The 20,867-nt window shown below is 42.6% G+C and overlaps 2 protein-coding genes across 10 annotated transcripts in view; both read left to right on the forward strand.

Moving 5' to 3' along the window:
• Window positions 1-257: 257 nt before the first annotated feature.
• On the forward strand, window positions 258-4,836 carry LOC110505995 (membrane-spanning 4-domains subfamily A member 4D). Of its 2 annotated transcripts, XM_036936327.1 has the most exons (7): window positions 258-381; window positions 873-1,035; window positions 1,213-1,311; window positions 1,564-1,620; window positions 1,756-1,863; window positions 2,105-2,221; window positions 4,341-4,836. In XM_036936327.1, exons 2-7 carry the CDS (start codon window positions 877-879, stop codon window positions 4,368-4,370), a joined length of 570 nt encoding a protein of 189 aa, XP_036792222.1. In that variant the 5' UTR covers window positions 258-381; window positions 873-876; the 3' UTR covers window positions 4,371-4,836. The 2 variants fall into 2 exon arrangements, with proteins under 2 accessions (XP_036792222.1, XP_036792212.1); XM_036936317.1 differs by lacking the exon at window positions 258-381 and having other exon boundaries at window positions 522-1,035.
• Window positions 4,837-8,243: 3,407 nt separating this feature from the next.
• Window positions 8,244-20,867, forward strand: part of ptdss1a (phosphatidylserine synthase 1a) — a 31,615-nt gene continuing 18,991 nt past the window's right edge. For 6 of the 8 annotated variants that reach the window (XM_036936400.1, XM_036936378.1, XM_036936394.1 and 3 more), the window contains exons 1-7: window positions 8,484-8,668; window positions 9,760-9,851; window positions 10,290-10,334; window positions 10,646-10,770; window positions 11,240-11,398; window positions 11,547-11,698; window positions 13,798-13,939. In XM_036936400.1, the coding sequence (XP_036792295.1) occupies window positions 8,484-8,668; window positions 9,760-9,851; window positions 10,290-10,334; window positions 10,646-10,770; window positions 11,240-11,398; window positions 11,547-11,698; window positions 13,798-13,939 (900 nt within the window). Of the gene's footprint in view, window positions 8,669-9,759; window positions 9,852-10,289; window positions 10,335-10,645; window positions 10,771-11,239; window positions 11,399-11,546; window positions 11,699-13,797; window positions 13,940-20,867 lie in introns of all 8 variants that reach the window. The other 2 variants (XM_036936407.1, XM_036936359.1) reach the window with 2 other exon arrangements.

The following is a 20,867-nucleotide window of genomic DNA, read 5'->3' on the forward strand; positions in this document are numbered from 1 at the left end:
CCCCCTCTCTGGTTCTCTCTCTCTCTCCCCCTCTCTGGTTCTCTCTCTCTCCCCCCCTCTCTGGTTCTCTCTCTTTCTCCCCCTCTCTGGTTCTCTCTCTCTCTCCCCCTCTCTCTCACTCTCCCTCTGGTTCTCTCTCATTCTCTCTCTCTCTCTCATTCTCTGTCTCTCTCTCATTCTCTCTCTCTCTCCCTCTCTGGTTCTCTGTCTCTGTCTCTCTCCCTCTCTGGTTCTCTCTCTGGTTCTCTCTCTCTCTCTCTCTCTCTCTCTCTCTCTCTCTGTGCATGTGTATGAAAATGTCTTTGTCCATCACTTACCAGACCAGCGCAGACGCCCTCCAAGTGTGACTTCCTCCATAAAGTTAGAAACGAACAGCGGCAGGTTTGTAAACTTCATGAAACCTTGTTCTGCTATTACCTTCCATTATTCATGACGTGTTTCCATTTAATTACAATGTCCATAGAGTTCTTACAACAGTTTATGGTTTATTTCAGCAACATTATTACGGTAGTTTTTATTGGTAATGTTACATTACAGTGTCCTCATCACATCAGTAGTGTTATTGTCTACATGATGTGTTAATAAAGGGAAAGTTCATATTCATCGTCTCCAGCACCACCCCAACATCAACATATGTGAAAATGGTGCGTTTCTATGTTCTGTAGTAAAAAAATATAGAGGAATATATGTGTTTCCAATGACATCATCATTGTGCATCGTGTGATTTTGACCAGTTGTGAGGAGGCATTGCCTACTAATTACCTATTAATGGTTGACTAATTATGTCATTGGAAGCACGTGTCTTCCTCTATATTCACTAAAGTAGTTTTTATTTTATTTTTCTCCCTTTTAATGAAATGTATTGTTCCCAGGTAAATGAAGTACACATTTCAGTCAGATGAGTGCATGGTCATCACTATACCTCTGGGCAGTCTCAGAAATGCTCCGGAGGGCCAGCTGATGCCTGAGAACTTCCACTGTGTCTTCAAAGATGTCTATAAGGTCTTCCTCAAGGGTCAGCCTAAAGCTCTGGGGGTACGAATGGCAAACATGTTCCTATACAGCCGATTAGAAATGTACTTCAGGCTAATCTGTGGATGATTAAAATACATTCCTGATGAGCAGAAGTTATGTTGAACATTTGGTATATGTTCATGTAAGGGCCAGATTCCGGGATATTTTCTCATCTGTCTGATTACATCTTCTTCTTAGGCGGCTCAGCTCATTGCTGGAGTCCTTGTCTTGATTCTGGGGCTACTGTTTGTCCAGCACAGCCCATTAGTTCTGATCTACACCATGCCCAGTGTCCTGGTAAGAACCACTGCAATCAGCCCACAAAGTAGTTTGTGTCATCGTCAATTATTGGAATAGACACATGTTGATACAGCCGATGTTGGACCAAAGCTTTGTGTCGTCTCTATCCGTTATTCTCTCCTGTCGTCAGTGTGCATTGTGTGTGAAGTGTGAACTCTACAATGAGGATAATACATGTACTGTTGATTGAATTTGTCATCAGTCTCTCAAATAATGAAGGAACAAAAAAAACATCTTTGTTTTATAAAGTTTGTTGCTGCCGGAATGCTGACCTATGCTGCAGGTCATTCTCCAAGTATGTGTGTGGTAAGTTCCAGCTGTACAAATATATCTACATTCAGTCATGGATCAAATATGAAATCATTGTAGATTATTATAAATTATTATGAAAATATTACACATCAAATATATCATAAACATGTTTTTCTCCACTACCAACAGACCAAACTGTCATTTTCCTTGAACATTGTCAGCTGTTTCTGGACAGTAGCTGCTGTTGTTCTCTGCACTCTCCATGCCTCTCATGGTTTCTACGGGGACCATCAAGAGGTTCCAGAGTTAATTACTTATTTTTTTGTTTATTACATTGAATTAATTAATTAGTATTGATTTGTTAATGAGGTGGAATAGTACAAGCATTGCAATTATACTGAATTGTTTGTTTGCTTAGTAATTATGTGTAAATGTTCTCCACAAACAAAATACTAAACCACAGTAGCTTATCAACATACAATGAAACCAGAAAAAATCATGTGTATTAAGTGTATTAAGTTACTATTCTCTTTGTCAGGTATTTTCTGGTATCAAATGGATAATTGTGGTTCCCCTGGTCATTGAACTGGTTGTTGCCATGGTGGCGATCTACTGGGAGAGTAAAGCAGTGTGCAGACAGCACTTCAACATTCTGGTGAGACTCTGTTTATTATACTGACTGGGCTGAACATTCTGGTGAGACTCTACTGTTTATTATACTGACTGGGCTGAACATTCTGGTGAGACTCTACTGTTTATTATACTGACTGGGCTGAACATTCTGGTGAGACTCTACTGTTTATTATACTGACTGGGCTGAACATTCTGGTGAGACTCTGTTTATTATACTGACTGGGCTGAACATTCTGGTGAGACTCTACTGTTTATTATAGTGACAGGGCTGAACATTCTGGTGAGACTCTGTTTATTATACTGACTGGGCTGAACATTCTGGTGAGACTCTACTGTTTATTATACTGACTGGGCTGAACATTCTGGTGAGACTGTTTATTATACTGACTGGGCTGAACATTCTGGTGAGACTCTGTTTATTATACTGACTGGGCTGAACATTCTGGTGAGACTCTGTTTATTATACTGACTGGGCTGAACATTCTGGTGAGACTCTACTGTTTATTATAGTGACTGGGCTGAACATTCTGGTGAGACTCTACTGTTTATTATACTGACTGGGCTGAACATTCTGGTGAGACTCTACTGTTTATTATACTGACTGGGCTGAACATTCTGGTGAGACTCTACTGTTTATTATAGTGACTGGGCTGAACATTCTGGTGAGACTACTGTTTATTATACTGACTGGGCTGAACATTCTGGTGAGACTCTACTGTTTATTATACTGACAGGGCTGAACATTCTGGTGAGACTACTGTTATTATAGTGACTGGGCTGAACATTCTGGTGAGACTGTTTATTATACTGACTGGGCTGAACATTCTGGTGAGACTCTACTGTTTATTATAGTGACAGGGCTGAACATTCTGGTGAGACTGTTTATTATACTGACTGGGCTGAACATTCTGGTGAGACTACTGTTTATTATACTGACTGGGCTGAACATTCTGGTGAGACTCCGTTTATTATACTGACTGGGCTGAACATTCTGGTGAGACTCTACTGTTTATTATACTGACTGGGCTGAACATTCTGGTGAGACTCTACTGTTTATTATAGTGACTGGGCTGAACATTCTGGTGAGACTCTACTGTTTATTATACTGACTGGGCTGAACATTCTGGTGAGACTCTACTGTTTATTATAGTGACTGGGCTGAACATTCTGGTGAGACTCTACTGTTTATTATAGTGACTGGGCTGAACATTCTGGTGAGACTACTGTTTATTATACTGACTGGGCTGAACATTCTGGTGAGACTCTACTGTTTATTATACTGACTGGGATGAACATTCATGTGAGACTCTACTGTTTATTATACTGACTGGGCTGAACATTCTGGTGAGACTACTGTTTATTATACTGACTGGGATGAACATTCTGGTGAGACTCTACTGTTTATTATACTGACTGGGATGAACATTAATGTGAGACTCTACTGTTTATTATACTGACTGGGCTGAACATTCATGTGAGACTCTACTGTTTATTATACTGACTGGGATGAACATTCATGTGAGACTCTACTGTTTATTATACTGACTGGGATGAACATTCATGTGAGACTCTACTGTTTATTATACTGACTGGGATGAACATTCTGGTGAGACTCTACTGTTTATTATACTGACTGGGATGAACATTCATGTGAGACTCTACTGTTTATTATACTGACTGGGATGAACATTCATGTGAGACTCTACTGTTTATTATACTGACTGGGATGAACATTCATGTGAGACTCTACTGTTTATTATACTGACTGGGATGAACATTCATGTGAGACTGTTTATTATACTGACTGGGCTGAACATTCTGGTGAGACTCTACTGTTTATTATACTGACTGGGATGAACATTCATGTGAGACTCTACTGTTTATTATACTGACTGGGATGAACATTCATGTGATATGTTATACATTTATTATACTTATTATACTTTATTATTATTATACTTTATTATGTACATTTAATTAAATATATACTTATTTATTGTGACAAGTGTATTTACTGAGTGGGACACACTGCATAACCAAACAACACATTCCTTGCAGGGCTCACTCAAAAAACAGACATGGGTCTCAAAGATAACTTCCTGTGTGGTATAAATAAATACATTTGCAATGTTTCTTTCTAGCCCATGGTCACCCTGAAGCAAGAGGTATGAACCTGAAGGACTGGCAGCAAACAACAAATAACTAAGTGAAATAATGAATCATCTTGTATGCCATTTGTTTTACTTGTGCCAATTCACAAGTCACAATTTACGGACCTCCCGGTCGCGGCCGGTTTACAACAGAGCCTGGGCGCGAACCCAGGCTCTCTGGTGGCACAGCTGGCGCTGCAGTACAGCGCCCTTAACCACTGCGCCACCCGGGAAAATAGTGATATTTTGACACTGTCTCAAAAGTGCAAATAAGGAAATGAAATACAGAATATAATTTAGAAATACGGGGTTCTTCTACTGAGAAATAGTAATAACGTTGCATACATTTTTTTGTAGCAGTTTGTCAAAGAGAAAGCTAATTATCATGACAGATGTTTTACTTACAATTGCATTATGCAATATGACATTTGAAAATGTTGGTTATATTTTAATCTGACTTGTATCTGATTTAAATGAATTTAAACATGTATTGTTTAATGTCTTCTTGTTGTGACAATATACCTGTAATTCCGTTCCTTCCTGATCACATTGTCATAATAATACAACTATATTTTATGCACCAAAGCGAACAGAATATTTTCCAACCAACTCTAGGACTTATTAAACTACAAACGATCACCAATGAATTGCAAGATCAAAAAATAAAAAGATATACCTCATTTTTAATTGAATATACAGTATATATTTTATGTTTTAAGGCATTTTATTTTGGTGAGACTGAGAAGTAAATTAGCTCTCAGAGAGGAACTATTTCTTTCGACATAATTGAGGTTTGTTTTAACAGAGGTCTAGGGTCTAGGCTTGATGTGCTGATGCTGTGTCACCTACACCACACTGCCCAGAATGGCGAATGAGAAGCACAACACTCAGGCCTCTGGGGAGTTAGCAGGGTGCATGTGAGGTTCCACAAAAGAGAAGTTTCAAAACAGCTCAAACCCCAACACATTGACTCTGTACCTGTACCCTTTGTATATAGCCTCGCTACTGTTACTTTACTGCTGCTCTTTAATTATTTCTTACTTTTCTTTTTACTTATCTATTTTTTTCTTAACACTTTTTCTTAAAACGGCATTATCTACATCAAATAAAATGTATTTATATAGCCCTTCTTACATCAGCTGATATAACAAAGTGCTGTACAGAAACCCAGCCTAAAACCCCAAACAGCAAGCAATGCAGGTGTAGAAGCACGAATACTTCTGTTGTATTTTTTCGCATGTGACAAATACAATTTGATTTGATGTTTGTAATTGTTAAGGACGGGGTAGCTTTTCAGGATACAAAATACATGGAATGGAGCTAAGCACAGGCAACATCCCAGAGCTAATCAGTAAAGTCAGAGCTAGTAGGGGAAAGTCAAGTGTTAGTTCACGAAAGCATTTTGGGGGGGCGGAGGGGGGTTCAGATGTTTTCAGAAGATGAGAAGGGACTCTGCTGTCCTAACTTCAAGGGGAAGCTGGTTCTACCATTGGGGTGCCAGGATAGAGAGGTGCTTTGACTGGGCTGAAACTATTTTGCCAGCAGCATACCACCCTGCGTACCATTGCTGGCTTGCTTCTGAAGCTAAGCAGGGTTGGTCCTGGGCAGTTCCTGGATGGGAGACCAGATGCTGCTGGAAGTGGTGTTGGAGGGCCAGTAGGAGGCACTTTTTCCTCTGGTCTAAAAAAATATCCCACTACCCTGTGTAGGGAGCTGTCTTTCAGATGTGAACTTAAACGGGTGTCCTGACTCTCTGAGGTCATTAAAGATCCCATGGCACTTATACTAAGAGTAGGGGTGTTAACCCCGGTGCCCTGGCTAAATTCCCAATCTGGCCCTCAAACCATCACAGTCACCTAATAATCCCCAGTTACAAATTGGCTCATTAATCCCCCTCCTCTCCCCTGTAACTATTCCCCAGGTCATTTCTGTAAATGAGAACATGTTCTCAGTCAATTTACCTGGTAAAAGAACAGATACATGTTGTTTTGTTTCTGATAGGCTTTATCAAGCCCTAAAAGTCGCCACTTGAGGGTGTCAGAGGCACAGAAATAGATAACATTAGGCTATGTGCAAAAATACCAGACTGTGAGGCAATAGAGTCATTATGATGTTTAGTTGGTAAACAAGAGACCATTAGTCCGGTTGACAGTAGACAGTAGTGATGGGGGAAATAATCGAAACAGGTACATATCAGGATATTCTTTTTGACAATATATCGTATCATTTTGACATTTTTGCAATATTATTTTTGCTCTTGTTGTCTGTACCTGCTCCAAAACTACAGTATTTATCCTTCATAGCTTGTTCTCCGTCTTCTTTTTAAATAGGGAGCCAGTTGGTTTTCAGCACTTTTATTTCCATGACTGATCAAAACGTGTTTTTCTCATGGATCTTTTTAATTTTAATTGTACCTTTATTTAACTAGGCAAGCCAGTTAAGAACACATTCTTATTTATGGGGACAGGGCAGGGCTCCAAATATATATGTATATTTAGGACAAAACACACATCAAGACAAGAGAGACAACACAACACTACTGTACATAAAGAGATACCTAAGACAACAACATAGCAAGGCAGCAACACATGACAACACAGCATGGTAGCAACACAACATGACAACAACATGGTAGTAACACAACATGAGAACAACATGGTAGCAACACAACATGACAACAACATGGTAGCAACACAACATGACAACAATATGGTAGCAACACAACATTACAACAATATGGTAGCAACACAACATGACAAAAACATGGTAGCAACACAACATGACAACAATATGGTAGCAACACAACATGACAACAACATGGTAGCAACACAACATGACAACAACATGGTAGCAACACAACATGACAACAATATGGTAGCAACACAACATGACAACAACATGGTAGCAACACAACATGACAACAACATGGTAGCAACACAACTTGACAACAACATGGTAGCAACACAACATGACAACAACATGGTGGCAACACAACATGACAACAACATGGTAGCAACACAACATGACAACAACATGGTGGCAACACAACATGGTAGCAGCACAAAACATGGTACAGACATATTGTATCACAGACAACAGCATATGGTGAGCAATATGTTTGGTATGAAAATAAACAGAGAGAGTCACACATTCTATGTATAAATTCACAGTAATGTATTGGGTAAAACACCAACGTTTCTGCCTCACTGTGCCTTCTTCAGGGTGACCAAAACGTTGGTGTTTTACCCGATAAATGACTGGGAGTTTTATATATAGAGTGTGACTATCTTTCTTTGTTTTTATAGCTTACAGTTTCTTTGCACTTAGTCAGCACCTCTACACCAAATCATTGTTCTGGGTGTTCGCACCAAAGTTATCGTGATAATATCTAATCGTGACATCCCTGGCGATTCCCAGACTTAGTGGACAGTAGAATAACGTTGTTTTATTCCATTATGTTCTATTCTATTATTATAATGTCCATACTGATGGTTTTTCATACATTATGTGAAGCCCTTACAGAGAATGATAATGATATCCATTTTACTAATGCATTTTCATAATGCAGTGATTTGACGACGATCTCTCCCACTTTTCAGATAACTAATGTAGGTTAGGAATAATGTAGGTTAGGACACTCATGACATCAATGCTTGTGGTTGGAAAATATTCATATTACTCTTTACCCTCCTGTGACATGAACGTAAATAACCTCACGCGGTGTGGAACTGACCTTGGTTTACCCATAGAAATATAATCCATTCTATTTATGTGGGTTTGCCTTGGTGGTTTACAAACGTTAAGAAAATAGCGCGTGACTGATCTCATAAACTGAACCCTTCGACTTTCCATAGTGGCACTCCCCTAGACTTACAAACCAATCAAAAAATCGAGAGTTTATTTTCCCCTAAAACGTTTCAGTTAACCCGTGATGTTCGCACTCGCAAGAAGGCAGCAGTTCATTCTTGACTCTGTTTTTCTTTAGGTTGTGCTGTTGCGCACATATTTAACGGACGAGCGTCTGGTCTTTACTAGTGGACAACATGAATCATTAATTTCGCTGAACGTCTAAATGTCAATCTAAAGGAGCCCGCAGGAGGTGAAGCGGATTCCTCTGGTCACGCTCCCGCAATTATGGCGTCCGGATATGGGTACGAATCGCGGACTATAGGCAAAGATGATGTGAACTACAGGATGCATTTCCGTATGATCAACGAGCAGCAAGTGGAGGATATTACACTGGACTTTTTCTATAAGCCGCACACAATAACACTGTTAACATGCACAGTGCTCAGCTTGATGTATTTCGCATTTACAAGGTAAGTAGAGTGCCTAGCCAGTTAACTACCGGTAGTTAACACTAGCTAGCTATATGCTAACGATATTGACTGGGCCAACTGCCAGAGCAGCTAAGTGTTTGTTTATGCAGTCAAAAAGTAATTACGTTCGCTAGTATTTCCGACTATTGACATGTGTAACTAAGGTCTTTCGATGAAGTAGTTAGCTAGCTTAAGTTCTCTGGTGCGGGACTGACCATCTGGCTCCTCGCTCTCGTCTCTAATGAAGGAGAATATTTGTTTGGTTTCGATGTAGCAAGTGGGCTGATTATTTGCAATTTGTAGCTACATTGTGACAACGTGCCACGTTTGTATCTTTTCTATACGGTGGGGAAGGATCTCCCTTCCTTGTTCCTGGTGGTCCATTTTTATCTGCAAGATGCATCTAGCCGTTTCTTACATCATGGGTGCGTTCAGTTCGATTGAACATTTGCTACGTTGCGGAACCGTTTGCATTGAACGTTCTTGAACAGTCTTTGAGGTACCTTTGCGCCGTTTGTTGGGTGTGGCAGGCTGTGGTTGAAGCAACGAGTTACGTATTTAAAGGAGAGCGGTGCATTTTGAACTCGCAACCCAACCTCTCCCGGTTTTCAACTTGTCGTTCGTACAGCACCGTTTCCACTACGTTTTTGCGTACTGAACGCAGCCCATGATGTACAGCTTGGCTGTGTCCAAATGGCATCCTATTCCATATAGCGCCCTGGTCAAAAGTATTTCACTATGTGGAATGGGGTGCCATTAGGGACATATCCCTTATCTGCTGCTCTCATCAAGAGTGGTTTATCCTCAATAACCAAATGGAATGGGGGGGGTGTCAGGAGTAGGTCAACCAGCACTGATGAGTGAATTATAATATCATTTCAGCCCTCTCACTGGTCTTTCATAAGTGTGATTGAAGGAGAGCACTGTACAGCAGGCTATGTGGGGACAGAGGTGGGAGTAGAATTTGGGTTTCAAACCCACCTGTCCAATCAGTGCATCAGTTTTAGAACTGTTTTCATCTCACTGACTCTGAAATGTCATAATGCTGGTTTTGGTTTGTGTTAATAATCCTTGCCTTTTTGTTATGTTAGGGATGAGACAAACGAAGACGCCAACTTGTGGGTGGGCCTCATCCTGGTCCTCTCCTTCTTCCTGGTCATCAGTGTTCTGGCCTTCCCTAACGGTAAGGACAAGGTTGTCCAAGTTGCTTCTGACATCAAATGGCACCTTTTTCCCCTATATAGTGCACTACTTCAGACCTGGGCTCTGGTCAAAAGTAGTGCACTATATAGGGAATAGGGTGCTAGTGTAACCGCTGTGAAATGGCTAGCTAGTGCGTGGTAGTAGCGTTTGAAACGGTGATGTCACTCGCTCTGAGATGAAGTAGTTGTTTCCCTTACTCTGCAAGGGCCGTGGCTTGGTGGGTAACGATGCTTCGAGGGTGACTGTTGTCTGTGTTCATAAAACGTTCTACGTGTCAGACATCTCTACGTGTCAGACATCTCTACGTGTCAGACATCTCTACGTGTCAGACATCTCTACGTGTCATTGTACACCAGCCTTGGAACTCTTAAGTGTGGATGAAGTTGTTGATTCAATATTTTGACACTTCTCTCTCTAGGACCATTTACCAGACCACATCCGGCGATATGGCGAATAGTTTTCGGTAAGTGACAAATATAACAATCCCTTTTTTTGTATAGGCCTAGCTACCATTCCAGTTCACTTTGAATGAGTTTAACCATGAATTATCCACCCAATTCATGAGAGTTGGTAATCTCTCTAGGTTTCTTTATAGGTTCCTTCCTTCTAGGGAGTGTTTCCTGGCCACTGTGCTTCGGCTTCAGTTGCTCTTTGGGGTTTAGGCCTACTTTCTGACAACTGTTGATGTAAAAAGGGCTTTCTAAATTGCTGAAACCAGTTCAGCCCTGATTGAATGAGATTCTGCCTAATCTGACATCTCCCTTTTATGGTCAGGTCTGAGTGTGCTGTACTTCCTGTTCCTGGTGTTCATCATCTTCCTAAACTGGGAGCAGGTGAAGAACGTCATGTACTGGCTGGACCCCAACCTGCGCTACGCCACCCGGGAGGCTGACATCATGGTGAGTAAGCAGCAGCCTTGCTCTCCTATCAGTCTCTGGTTGCTTCCCAACTCACCCTGTTCCCTATGGAGTGCACTACTTTTCACTAGAGCCCCGTGGTCAAAAGTAGTGCACTATAATAGGGGAATAGAGTGCCATTTGGGACGCACACTTTCTTTACTGTCAGTTTCTGATCTCTTAGCTATCAGTCTCTTGGTTAGCACATTGACCTCGGCTACTTCCTGATTCTCCACCTGAGGTGCACACTTCCCGGCATGCCTTTTAACAATTGTGAAACTCCCTCCAGCCAATACTTACACCAATCCAATGCTTTTAATCCATGATGGGAAGTGTGCAAGTCCACACTTTGGGGGAAAAGGGTGGAGAAACAGGATACAGCCCTCTTCTAGCACCAACACTCACTTCCTCATGCTCTTGTTCTGATTGGCTAGTGTTGATGTCGTCTCTGGCCGCTGTGCTCTGCTTGTAGGAGTATGCAGTGAACTGTCACGTGATCACCTGGGAGCGAATCCTGAGCCACTTTGACATATTCGCCTTCAGTCACTTCTGGGGCTGGGGCATGAAGGCCCTGCTCATCCGCAGCTACGGCCTCTGTTGGACCATCAGCATCACCTGGGAGCTCACTGAGGTACACAAACACCCCAAAGCACGAACACACACAAACACCAAATGTCAGAACATTTGGTTAGGAGAGTGTCAGAGAAGGAGTTTAGGAGAGGTATAAATTATTACTCTTCCTCTCCCTATTTTCCCCCTCCTCATCCTCTCCTCCTCAGCTGTTCTTCATGCACCTGCTGCCTAACTTTGCTGAGTGCTGGTGGGACCAGCTGATCCTGGACATCCTGTTGTGTAATGGAGGAGGCATCTGGATGGGTATGACTGTCTGTCGCTTCCTGGAGATGAGGACCTACCACTGGGCCTCCATCAAGTAGGTACCCCATAACCCTACTACTGGGCCTCCATCAAGTAGGTACCCATAACCCTACTACTGGGCCTCCATCAAGCAGGTACCCATAACCCTGTCATTGGGCATCCATCAAGTAGGTACCCATAACCCTACCACTGGGCCTCCATCAAGCAGGTACCCATAACCCTATCACTGGGCCTCCATCAAGTAGGTACCCATAACCCTAACCCTATCACTGGGCCTCCATCCAGCAGCTACCCATAACCCTAACCCTACCACTGGGCCTCCACCATGTACACAAAAGTATATGGACACCTACTCATCAAACATCTCATTCCAAAATCATGGGCATAAAAATTTAGTTAGCGCCCCCCTCCCCCTTTTCTGCAAATAACAGCCTCCACAATTCTGAGAAGGCTTTCCACTAGATGTTGGAACATTGCTGTGGGGACTTGCTTCCATTCAGCCATGAGCATTAGTGGGGTCGGGGCCGTTGCTGAAACAGGAAAGGGCCGTTCCCAAACGTTTGCCACAAAGTTAGTAGCACAGAGTCATCTAGCATTTTATTGTATGCTGTAGCTTTAAGATTTCCCTTCACTGGAACTAAGAGGCCTAGCCCGAACCATAAAAAAACAGACCCAGACCATTATTCTGTGAAACCCAGATTCTTCCATCTTACTGCCAGATGGTGAAGCGTGGTGATTCATCACTCCAGAGAACACGTTTCCACTTTTCCAGAGTCCAATGGTGGATCGCCTTACACCACTCTAGCCGAAGCTTGGCATTGCGCATGGTGATCTTAGGTTTGTGTGCGGCAGCTCGGCCATGGAAACCCATTTCAGGAAGCTCGCGACGAACAGTTCTTGTGCTGACGTTGCTTCCAGAGGCAGTTTGGAACTCGTTGTCAGTGTTGAAACCGAGGACAGACAATTTTTATGCGCTTCAGCACTCGGCGGTCCTGTTCTGTGAGCTTGTGTGGCCTACCACTTCACGACTGAGCTGTTGTTGCTCCTAGATGTTTCCACTTCACAATAACAGCTCTTACAGTTGACCGGGGCAGCTCTAGCAGGGCAAAAATGTGATGAACTGACTTGTTGGAAAGGTGGCATCTTATGACGGTGCCACGTTGATAGTCACTGAGCTCTTCAGTACGGGCTATTCTACTGCCAATGTGTGTCTATGGAGATTGCATGGCTGTATGCTAGATTTTATATACAGGTCAGCAAACGGGTGTAGCTGAAAATACCGAACCTGCTAATATGAAGGGGTGTCCACATACTTTTGGCTCTGTAGTGTAGGTCCTCCTAGCCCTACCACTGGGCCTCCAGCATGTAGGTCCTCCTAGCCCTACCACTGGGCCTCCAGCATGTAGGTCCTCAGCCCTACCACTGGGCCTCCAGCATGTAGGTCCTCCTAGCCCTACCACTGGGCCTCCAGCATGTAGGTCCTCCTAGCCCTACCACTGGGCCTCCAGCATGTAGGTCCTCCTAGCCCTACCACTGGGCCTCCAGCATGTAGGTCCTCCTAGCCCTACCACTGGGCCTCCAGCATGTAGGTCCTCCTAGCCCTACCACTGGGCCTCCAGCATGTAGGTCCTCAGCCCTACCACTGGGCCTCCAGCATGTAGGTCCCCTCCCTCCCTCGCTTTACTGGCTGTGTCACAATTGGCACCCTTTTCCCTGTAAAGAGCAGTTCTTTTGACCAGGCCCCATGGGGCTCTGCAATAGCGTCCTGTCCAGGGGGTGTACTTGTTGGTCAAGCCGCCTCGCGCTACCTAAACAGGAGATCTGTTTCTGGCTCAGACAAGGCTACTTACTTTCTCTAGGGAATTGAGTGACATTTGTTCACGTCTCAGAAACAAAACCGTAGGGAAATTGACTTCCTACATTTTTACATTGACCTTTTTAGTCATTTATCAGACTTTCTGATCCAGAGGCACTTACAGTTTAGCTTTCGTTTAGTATAATGAGGCCCGTTGCCCGGTAATGAGGTGGCCTTGAATGATTTATGTAATGGCATTGTTTTCATCCTAGTTAGCTGTGTGTTACTTATCTTATTGTATGTCTATTCACAAGCCTTGTTAACTCTTCTGCCGTGTGTGTGTGTCTCTACCTGTCCAGGGACATCCACACCACGACAGGGAAGATCAAACGTGCTGCGCTCCAGTTCACCCCGGCTAGCTGGACCTACGTCCGCTGGTTTGACCCCAAGTCTTCCCTGCAGCGCGTCACCGGGGTCTACCTCTTCATGATCATCTGGCAGGTATGTTCCTGGTTTCAAACGTACAACTGTCATTCTATTTCTAATGTACCCATGTCCAATAACACCCTATAGTGCACTACTTTAGGGCCCTGGTCATCTGTCTATCTGACAGCACTAGGTATACGGGGTGATCTGACAGGGGTTAGCTGTTAGCACTAGGTATACGAGGAGTTCTGGCCTGACAGGGGTTAGCTGTTAGCACTAGGTATACGGGGTGATCTGACAGGGGTTAGCTGTTAGCACTAGGTATACGAGGAGTTCTGGCCTGACAGGGGTTAGCTGTTAGCACTAGGTATATGGGGAGTTCTGGCCTGACAGGGGTTAGCTGTTAGCACTAGGTATATGGGGAATTCTGGCCTGACAGGGGTTAGCTGTTAGCACTAGGTATACGAGGAGTTCTGGCCTGACAGGGGTTAGCTGTTAGCACTAGGTATATGGGGAGTTCTGGCCTGACAGGGGTTAGCTGTTAGCACTAGGTATATGGGGAGTTCTGGCCTGACAGGGGTTAGCTGTTAGCACTAGGTATATGGGGAGTTCTGGCCTGACAGGGGTTAGCTGTTAGCACTAGGTATATGGGGAGTTCTGGCCTGACAGGGGTTAGCTGTTAGCACTAGGTATATGGGGAGTTCTGGCCTGACAGGGGTTAGCTGTTAGCACTAGGTATATGGGGAGTTCTGGCCTGACAGGGGTTAGCTGTTAGCACAAGGTATATGGGGAGTTCTGGCCTGACAGGGGTTAGCTGTTAGCACTAGGTATACGGGGAGATCTGGCCTGACAGGGGTTAGCTGTTAGCACGAGGTATATGCAGAGTTCTGGCATGACAGGGGTTAGCTGTTAGCATGAGGTATATGCAGAGTTCTGGCCTGACAGGGGTTAGCTGTTAGCACGAGGTATACGGGGAGTTCTGGCCTGACAGGGGTTAGCTGTTAGCACTAGGTATATGGGGAGTTCTGGCCTGACAGGGGTTAGTGGTTAGCACTAGGTATGTGGGGAATTCTGGCCTGACAGGGGTTAGCTGTTAGCACTAGGTATGTGGGGAATTCTGGCCTGACAGGGATTAGCTGTTAGCACTAGGTATATGGGGAGTTCTGGCCTGACAGGGGTTAGCTGTTAGCACTAGGTATGTGGGGTATTCTGGCCTGACAGGGGTTAGCTGTTAGCACTAGGTATGTGGGGTATTCTGGCCTGACAGGGGTTAGCTGTTAGCCCTAGGTATATGGGGAGTTCTGGCCTGACAGGGGTTAGCTGTTAGCACTAGGTATGTGGGGTATTCTGGCCTGACAGGGGTTAGCTGTTAGCCCTAGGTATATGGGGAGTTCTGGCCTGACAGGGGTTAGCTGTTAGCACTAGGTACAGTGCCTTGCGAAAGTATTCGGCCCCCTTGAACTTTGCGACCTTTTGCCACATTTCAGGCTTCAAACATAAAGATATAAAACTGTATTTTTGTGAAGAATCAACAACAAGTGGGACACAATCATGAAGTGGAACGACATTTATTGGATATTTCAAACTTTTTTAACAAATCAAAAACTGAAAAATTGGGCGTGCAAAATTATTCAGCCCCTTTACTTTCAGTGCAGCAAACTCTCTCCAGAAGTTCAGTGAGGATCTCTGAATGATCCAATGTTGACCTAAATGACTAATGATGAGAAATACAATCCACCTGTGTGTAATCAAGTCTCCGTTTAAATGCACCTGCACTGTGATAGTCTCAGAGGTCCGTTAAAAGCGCAGAGAGCATGAAGAACACACCAGGCAGGTCCGAGATACTGTTGTGAAGAAGTTTAAAGCCGGATTTGGATACAAAAACATTTCCCAAGCTTTAAACATCCCAAGGAGCACTGTGCAAGCGATAATATTGAAATGAAGTGGAACAATCATGAAGTGGAACGACATTTATTGGATATTTCAAAGTTTTTTAACAAATCAAAAACTGAAAAATTGGGCGTGCAAAATTATTCAGCAAACTTAAGTTAATAGTTTGTAGCGCCACCTTTTGCTGCGATTACAGCTGTATGTCGCTTGGGGTATGTCTCTATCAGTTTTGCACATCGAGAGACTGAAATTTTTTCCCATTCCTCCTTGCAAAACAGCTCGAGCTCAGTGAGGTTGGATGGAGAGCATTTGTAAACAGCAGTTTTCAGTTCTTTCCACAGATTCTCGATTGGATTCAGGTCTGGACTTTGACTTGGCCATTCTAACACCTGGATATGTTTATTTTTGAACCATTCCATTGTAGATTTTGCTTTATGTTTTGGATCATTGTCTTGTTGGAAGACAAATCTCCGTCCCAGTCTCAGGTCTTTTGCAGACTCCATCAGGTTTTCTTCCAGAATGGTCCTGTATTTGGCTCCATCCATCTTCCCATCAATTTTAACCATCTTCCCTGTCCCTGCTGAAGAAAAGCAGGCCCAAACCATGATGCTGCCACCACCATGTTTGACAGTGGGGATGGTGTGTTCAGCTGTGTTGCTTTTACGCCAAACATAACGTTTTGCATTGTTGCCAAAAAGTTCAATTTTGGTTTCATCTGACCAGAGCACCTTCTTCCACACGTTTGGTGTGTCTCCCAGGTGGCTTGTGGCAAACTTTAAATGACACTTTTTATGGATATCTTTAAGAAATGGCTTTCTTCTTGCCACTCTTCCATAAAGGCCAGATTTGTGCAATATACGACTGATTGTTGTCCTAAGGACAGAGTCTCCCACCTCAGTTGTAGATCTCTGCAGTTCATCCAGAGTGATCATGGGCCTCTTGGCTGCATCTCTGATCAGTCTTCTCCTTGTATGAGCTGAAAGTTTAGAGGGACGGCCAGGTCTTGGTAGATTTGCAGTGGTCTGATACTCCTTCCATTTCAATATTATCGCTTGCACAGTGCTCCTTGGGATGTTTAAAGCTTGGGAAATCTTTTTGTATCCAAATCCGGCTTTAAACTTCTTCACAACAGTATCTCGGTGTGTTCCTTGTTCTTCATGATGCTCTCTGCGCTTTTAACGGACCTCTGAGACTATCACAGTGCAGGTGCATTTAAACGGAGACTTGATCACACACAGGTGGATTGTATTTCTCATCATTAGTCATTTAGGTCAACATTGGATCATTCAGAGATCCTCACTGAACTTCTGGAGAGAGTTTGCTGCACTGAAAGTAGAGGGGCTGAATAATTTTGCACGCCCAATTTTTCAGTTTTTGATTTGTTAAAAAAGTTTGAAATATCCAATAAATGTCGTTCCACTTCATGATTGTGTCCCACTTGTTGTTGATTCTTCACAAAAAATACAGTTTTATATCTTTATGTTTGAAGCCTGAAATGTGGCAAAAGGTTGCAAAGTTCAAGGGGGCCGAATACTTTCGCAAGGCACTGTATATGGGGAGTTCTGGCCTGACAGGGGTTAGCTGTTAGCACGAGGTATATGGGGAGTTCTGGCCTGACAGGGGTTAGCTGTTAGCACTAGGTATATGGGGAGTTCTGGCCTGACAGGGGTTAGCTGTTAGCACTAGGTATATGGGGAGTTCTGGCCTGACAGGGGTTAGCGGCTAGCACTAGGTATATGCAGAGTTCTGGCCTGACAGGGGTTAGCGGCTAGCACTAGGTATATAAAATGGTTTCGCTACGGTGTTCCCTAATGAATATGACCCTGGGTTAATGATGGAAAGCACTGGAGTTTATTCAGTGCTTCACCATCTATCCATCCACCCACCACGGTGTGGTGGGGCGCTGTCCCCCGTCCAGAAACTGTCCACCCAGTCACATGTCATCCGGCTAGTTTCTCACTCTTTAGGTAATGAGATTTCAATAAGAACACGCCAGGCAGAATCCCCATATACACTCCCACCTATACACTCCCACCTATACACTCCCATCTATACAGTACACTCCCATCTATACACTCCCATCTATACACTCCCACCTATACACTCCCATCTATACAGTACACTCCCATCTATACACTCCCATCTATACACTCCCATCTATACAGTACAGTATCATCTATACACTCCCATCTATACACTCCCAGTCAGAAGTTGGGACACACCTACTCATTCCAGGGTTTCTTTTTTAAAACTATTTTCTAAATTGTAGAATGCAAATCTGTCAAGGCAAAAGGTGGCTACCTTGAAGAATTTCAAATATAAAATACTTACTACATGATTCCAGATGTGTTATTACATAGTTTTGATGTCTTCACTATTATTCTACAATGTAGAAAATAGTACAAATAAAGAAAAACCCTGGAATGAGAAGGTGTGTCCAAACATTTGACTGGTACTGTACAGATGGTACTGTACTGGTACTGTATAGATGGGACTGTATAGATGGTACTGTATATATATATATTTATACTCTGGACTCCGACATTACTATAGATGGTACTGTATATATGGTACTGTATAGATGGTACTGTACTGGTACTGTATAGCTGGTACTGTATAGATGGTACTGTATAGATGGTACTGTATAGATGGTACTGTACTGGTACTGTATAGATGGTACTGTATAGATGGTACTGTATAGATGGTACTGTATAGATGGTACTGTATAGATGGTACTGGTACTGTATAGATGGTACTGTAAAGATGGTACTGTACTGGTACTGTATAGATACTGTATAGATGATACTGTATAGATGATGGTACTGTATAGATACTGTACTGTATAGATACTACTGTATAGATACTACTGTATAGATGATAGTACTGTATAGATGATACTGTATAGATGGTACTGTACTGTATAGATGGTACTGTATAGATGGTACTGTATAGATGGTACTGTATAGATGGTACTGTATAGATGGTACTGTATAGATGGTACTGGTACTGTATAGATGGTACTGTAAAGATGGTACTGTACTGGTACTGTATAGATACTGTATAGATGATACGGTACTGTATAGATACTGTATAGATGATGGTACTGTATAGATACTGTACTGTATAGATACTACTGTATAGATACTACTGTATAGATGATAGTACTGTATAGATGATACTGTATAGATGGTACTGTACTGTATAGATGGTACTGTATAGATGGTACTGTATAGATGGTACTGTATAGATGGTACTGTACTGTAGATGGTACTGTACTGTATAGATGGTACTGTACTGGTACTGTATAGATGGTACTGGTACTGTATAGATGGTACTGTATAGATGGTACTGTATAGATGGTACTGTATAGATGGTACTGTATAGATGGTACTGTACTGGTACTGTATAGATGGTACTGTATAGATGGTACTGTATAGATGGTACTGTACTGTATAGATGGTACTGTATAGATGGTACTGTATAGATGGTACTGTACTGGTACTGTATAGATGGTACTGTATAGATGGTACTGGTACTGTATAGATGGTACTGGTACTGTATAGATGGTACTGTATAGATGATACTGTACTGTATAGATGATACTGTATAGATGATGGTACTGTATAGATGGTACTGTATAGATACTGTACTGTATAGATGATACTACTGTATAGATGGTACTGTACTGTATAGATGATACTGTATAGATGGTACTGTACTGTATAGATGGTACTGTATAGATGGTACTGTACTGTATAGATGGTACTGTACTGTATAGATGGTACTGTACTGTATAGATGGTACTGTATAGATGGTACTGTACTGGTACTGTATAGATGGTACTGTATAGATGGTACTGTACTGGTACTGTATAGATGGTACGGTATAGATGGTACTGTACTGTATAGATGGTACTGTATAGATGGTACTGGTACTGTATAGATGGTACTGGTACTGTATAGATGGTACTGTATAGATGATGGTACTGTATAGATGGTACTGATACTGTATAGATGATGGTACTGTATAGATGGTACTGTATAGATACTGTACTGTATAGATACTGTACTGTATAGATACTGTACTGTATAGATACTGTACTGTATAGATGATACTACTGTATAGATGATACTACTGTATAGATGATACTACTGTATAGATGGTACTGTACTGTATAGATGATACTGTATAGATGGTACTGTACTGTATAGATGGTACTGTATAGATGGTACTGTACTGTATAGATGGTGCTGTATATATGGTACTGTACTGTATAGATGGTACTGTATAGATGATACTGTGCTGTATAGATGGTACGGTATAGATGGTACTGTACTGTATAGATGGTACTGTATAGATTATACTGTATAGATGGTACTGTACTGTATAGATGGTACTGTACTGTATAGATTGTACTGTATAGATGGTACTGTATAGATGGTACTACTGTATGATGGTACTGTATAGATGATACTGTACTGTATAGATGGTACTACTGTATAGATACTGTACTGTATAGATGGTACTACTGTATAGACACTGTACTGTATAGATGGTACTACTGTATAGATACTGTACTGTATAGATGGTACTACTGTATAGATACTGTACTGTATAGATGGTACTGTATGATGGTACTGTATAGATGGTACTACTGTATAGATACTGTATAGATGGTACTACTGTATAGACACTGTACTGTATAGATGGTACTACTGTATAGACACTGTACTGTATAGATGGTACTACTGTATAGACACTGTACTGTATAGATGGTACTACTGTATAGATACTGGTACTGTATAGATGGGAGTGTATAGATGGGAGTGTATAGATGGGAGTGTTTATGTGGATTCTGCCTGGTGTGTTCTTATTGAAATCTCATTACTTAAAGAGTGAGAAACTAGCCGGATGACATGTGACTGGGTGGACAGTTTCTGGACGGGGGACAGCGCCCCACCACACCGTGGGGTGGATGGAAAGATGGTGAACTTCAATAAGTTCCAGTGCTTTCCATCATTAACCCAGGGTCATATTCATTAGGGAACACTGTGGCAAAACCAGGTCCCAGCCAGAGAGCCCACCATAGCTGCCAATACTCCTTCACCCCCCC

This window comes from Oncorhynchus mykiss, chromosome 2 (genome assembly GCF_013265735.2).
Source record: "Oncorhynchus mykiss isolate Arlee chromosome 2, USDA_OmykA_1.1, whole genome shotgun sequence".
Taxonomy (NCBI): Eukaryota; Metazoa; Chordata; class Actinopteri; order Salmoniformes; family Salmonidae; genus Oncorhynchus; species Oncorhynchus mykiss.